The sequence below is a fragment of the Penaeus vannamei genome, chromosome 29 (assembly GCF_042767895.1).
Source record: "Penaeus vannamei isolate JL-2024 chromosome 29, ASM4276789v1, whole genome shotgun sequence".
NCBI classification, from domain to species: Eukaryota; Metazoa; Arthropoda; class Malacostraca; order Decapoda; family Penaeidae; genus Penaeus; species Penaeus vannamei.
The window spans coordinates 10,991,653-10,996,652 of NC_091577.1; the positions used below are offsets into that span (position 1 = coordinate 10,991,653).

At 38.6% G+C, this 5,000-nt stretch overlaps 1 protein-coding gene across 1 annotated transcript in view; it reads right to left on the bottom strand.

The window, feature by feature from the left end:
- Positions 1–2,277: 2,277 nt before the first annotated feature.
- Positions 2,278–5,000, bottom strand: part of LOC138867222 (glutamate receptor ionotropic, kainate glr-3-like) — a 56,424-nt gene continuing 53,701 nt past the window's right edge. Inside the window, exons 7-8 of the mRNA XM_070142105.1 lie at positions 3,435–3,722; positions 2,278–3,037 (exon numbers count right to left, since the gene is read on the bottom strand). Coding sequence (XP_069998206.1) covers positions 2,779–3,037; positions 3,435–3,722 — 547 coding nt within the window. The 3' untranslated portion in view covers positions 2,278–2,778. The remainder of the gene's footprint in view (positions 3,038–3,434; positions 3,723–5,000) is intronic.

The following is a 5,000-nucleotide window of genomic DNA, read 5'->3' on the forward strand; positions in this document are numbered from 1 at the left end:
TATCATTATAACGATTATAATAATGGGGAGAACAATAATCGTATTGATAATGATACTAATAGCCATGATGATAATGATGAATATAAAGATAAAGATGATGATTGTATTGCTATTTCAATGTACAATGTGATGGTTAATACAAAGGAGTCTATTATATGTAGCATCCCTCTGACGCTTTGTTTTGTTTGGCGCACATGGAACTGTTGAAGCGCGCTGTCCAGAATCACTGATTTGAATAGAAATTATGTTGTAATACAGGATTGACACCTGAGATGACTCATATCCATGTAAGGTATGGTTCTTGTTAATTGTTTGGAAGTGAATTTTGTTCTTTTAAGTGTTTTATTGCATCTGAACTGTGGTGAATTTATTTAGCAGAGATCAAGCTGTCACAGGGCAGTATTTTCTTATTTTGTATTGTCTGCATTTGTGTGGGATATGATTTTATGTATTTAAAGGTAATAAAAGGTGAATAATGATTATTTCAGTTATAAATAATGTTGAGTACCAGTAATCATGTAGAGATGGTATTATGTGAGTTAGATTACTTTATTACTGATTTTATGAAATGTGCTATATTTCTTTGGAAACATTAAATGGCTTTTATTGGTTTTACCGTATTTGTCTATTCTAGGATATTTATTGTTATTGCATTTCTTGGGAATATCTAATTGATGTGGTAGGATTTGATGTTTAGTTATTACTTTTTTAAGATAAATCACATAATTTGATATTGTTCTTGAAAACCTGTTTGGTATCATGCGCACCCATATTAAAAAGAAGTCAATTTATTCCTTAACTGTTTGAAGGCGTATGATTTTTATAAAAATGTTTTCTAGGTTGAACCTTATTGTCAATAAGCAGTTGCCTCGTATTATCAGTGATTCAAATGATGATGATGATGATGATTATAACAGATATAATAATGACAATGATAAAAATAATGATTTGAATAATCATTTTAATAATGACAATAATGGTATCAATGATTTACTGATAAAAATGTTGTTGATGATGAGGATAATAAGAGAGAGTGAGAGAGAGAGAGAGAGAGAGAGAGAGAGAGAGAGAGAGAGAGAGAGAGAGAGAGAGAGAGAGAGAGAGAGAGAGAGAGAGAGAGAGAGGAGATATAAACGAAAATAGGATGAAAAGAAAATTGATATAAAAAAGAAACAAAAAACAAAAGAGAGAAAAAAATAAAGACATAAAAGCACAAGAAAAGAGCAACAGCAAGAAGAGACAGACAAAGACAGCCAAAGAGACCGAGTTGAGCGCTTGCATCGTGTATCACCTCTGGAGTTGATCTTCTTGCTTTGCCTGATGCATCTGATTGCAAATTGAGTCGCTTGCATTGGAGCTCGGATTGAGAAACGATGGGAGGGGGGGGGTCGAGAGGAAGGGAGGGTGAATGAGCGGAGAATGGGTAGGGGAGTCGTGAGGAGGAGAGGGTGAGTGAGGTGAAAGGGAGAGTTAATGAGGGGAGGGAGGGAGGAAAGATGAGAGGGAAGAGGGAGGGAGTAAAGATGAGAGGGAAGAGGGAGAGGTTAAGGAGGGGAGGGAGGGAGGAAAGATGAGAGGGAAGAGGGAGAGTTAAGGAGGGAGGGAGGGAGGAAAGATGAGAGGGAAAGAGGGAGAGTTAAGGAGGGAAGGAGGGAAGTGAGGGAGGAAAGGTAGAGAGGGAGAGGGAGAGTTAATGAGGGGAGGGAGGGAGGAAAGGTAAGAGGGAAGAGGGAGAGAGGGGGTGTAGGAGGAAGTCTAGAGGAAGGGAGGGAGAGATAGATCAAAAGGGGAAGGAGGGAGAATGAGCGAGCCTATGATAATAAGATGATCACAGAAGCTGTACTAATAACATTATAATAGCAGTACCAACATTACTGAATTGAAGGACGATACAAATAGGATCTGAAGCGAAATTGAGGAGCTGAGTTGCAATCACATTTGCATGTATGATCATTACGTAGTCTCGTGTTTATGCAACAATCCTGTTAACAACTTTAACATGATAGCAGTAAGAAGAAAACTGTGTTGAAATGCATTACCTACATGTGCGAGCGCAAGCGCGTGTGTGTGTATGTGTGTGTGTGCGTATTTGTATGTATGTGCCAGCGTGCTTGCGTGCGTGCATACGTGTGTATGTGTGTGTGTGTAATCCTATTTCTGTTTCCTTTTATCATATAATCTCGAAATGTCAAAACCGTGTCTTCGTTTCCCTTTGCTCTCCTCCTTTTCGTTGCCGGCGAGAGGCACAGAAGGAAAATCAGACAAGACGGGCCGGTGCAACAATATTTATTCTTCTGCTTCGTGCTCAAATCAGATTAAATGCGTAAAAGCAACTCATGAATTTGATTAGTTTTTCAGGCTTTCATTTCTTATTGCTATGTTAACGCCAGTTATGTTGAGAGAATTATACAAAACATAATACCAATAATATAGATAATAATAGTATGTAAGAAAATAATGAAAACAATGATAATACAGATGATAATGGTAATAATAATGACAGCAAAATAAATATGAAAATGACGGTTATAGCAACATTAATTATGAATATAACAATAATGATAATATTAACAAAACTACTATTAATAGTACTGCTGGTACTACTTCTACAAAACAAACTATCAGTAATAATGATAATAATAATAATATTATTGATAATACTAGTAATAATAATAATAATGATAATAATCATTATTATAATAACGATGATAATAATAATAATAATATTGATAATCGTAACAAAAGAAAACAAAAAAGAAGCCCTCCTTCTGCCGGTCCTCAGCCGCAGCGCCTCACGACCTCCTCCGTCAGCAGCGCCGCCAGCGCCAGCACCGACCCCAAGCCAAGCACTATGAAGGCCCCTTGCAGGTTGTCCAGCGAGAGGGCCTGCAACGGCTCCTTCTGCAGGATCCCCGTGCCTCCGCTTCCCCCGCTGCTGCTGCCTCCTCCCCCGCCGTCCTGCGAGCGGCGGAATTCCTCGACGACGACCTGCCGCCACTGCTCCACGAGGCCCGCCTGCGACATCCAGTTCAGGTACCTGGGGAGAGGGGGCGAGGGGGAGAGGGGGAGAGGGGGCGAGGGGGCGAGGGGGCGAGGGGGCGAGGGGGCGAGGGGGCGAGGGGGAGAGGGGGCGAGGGGGAGAGGGAGGGTAAAAGATAGGGCGAAAATATGGCGGCAAGTTTAGTAGGGAGGGAAGGCATACATACATAATTATGCACACATGCACTTGCGCACTTATATTCATACTTTACATAGCTAGGTAAATATATAACATTCTCATGTGAATACGTCTGTATATACGTATGTATCTCTTTAAAAACGTAATTATTACACAAACGCAGCCAATATTCATCAGATCAATGATAAAGATTCATTTGATATCATCTGCGCTGCCGATTAAAGATCAATAATCCCCAAGCAGGGCAAGCAGCTACCTGTCAAACACATGCTTATACGGGCAGCCCTTCTGGAACACCCAGCCCTGGTAGTTCGGATACAGCTTCTCCTCCACGGCGTACGAGGTCCTGCTCCTGCCGCGGGTGATGAACAGGAACTGGGAGTACTGCGTGGCCTCCAGAACACCTGCGCCGGCATCGAAGGCGGAGATGGTCAGGTCGTAGTCGGGGAGGAGAGTGAGCTTGTCGCCGAGCATCTTCAAGACTGGCTCCTTGGACGACCACAGGTTCCCGGGGACGAAGTTGCCGTAGTCGAGCATGTGGATCCTGAGGGCGAAGAGGGTGAAGGACACGCAGAGGGAACAATTGAGACGAAAGGGATGATTATTTTTTAGAGAAAACACGAACCGGATACGTGTAAAGGCGATGCTGAAAATAGACAGGGAAAATAAACGAAGAGCGTGGGTTGAAGAGGATGTTAAGTGGGGGGGGGGGGGGGGTATTCGAAGAACATGCAATAAGATTACACAAAGAGGATGTTGGAAATAAAGTGATAAAAAAAACACGTTAGAGAAGGTACTAAGGAAGAAAATAACAAAAAGTAAAAAAGATTGATAAAAAAAACACCTAGAATGGAATAACTTTAATAACGCTTGATTAAATTATTTCATGCAGTCTGAAGCCACGCCTCCTTCCAATAACTAAGAAGCGGATTGGTTCGAATACAGCACGAAGCGAACATCTAAACCAATCACCTTGGTTATAGAAGAGAGGCGTGGCTTCTCACTGTAGTGTGGGCTTCGTTTTATCTTGAAATACGGCACTGGAAGTATACAAAAGGGAGTGAGATGAATAGCAATAAAATTATTGATAATCAGAATACTGATAATAATAATAACAGTAATGATGATAATGATATTGACAGCAATGAAAAGGATAATAATGAAAATGAAAATGATTTTTACAATGATAATGATTGATAATAATAATAATAATAATTACAATAATATTGATAATAAGAATTATGATAAAAATGCTGATGATAACAATAATCATAATGATCATAATGATGATGATGATAGTAATAATAATGATAATTGTAACACTAACAATAATAATGATGATGATGATAATAATAATAATAAAAATAACTATGATAAAAAATAATAACAATAATATTAACAATAATAGTAGTAATAGTAATAACAATAATAATGACAAAAATTATAGTAGTAACAATATCAATAATGATAATGATTCTACTACTACTAATAATAATGATAATAATAATAGTAATAACAATAATAATGGTAATTCCAATGGTAAAAGTAATGATAACAATAATAATATTGTTCATGGTAATGTGAGTAGCAATAATCATCCTGATAATGATAATAATAACAATAATAACAATAATAATGATATAAATCAGAATGTAAACTCCTACAGGCGGGTAGCGTAATATTACGGTCGAGGCGATGGAATTTTCCACGCCTGAGACCAACGCCTGTCTTGTATTTGCACGCTTTATAGATACGAACAAAGGATGAAAGTGCAAAAGAGAGAAAAAATAGATGAATATGGAGAAAATGCAAATGAAAAAGA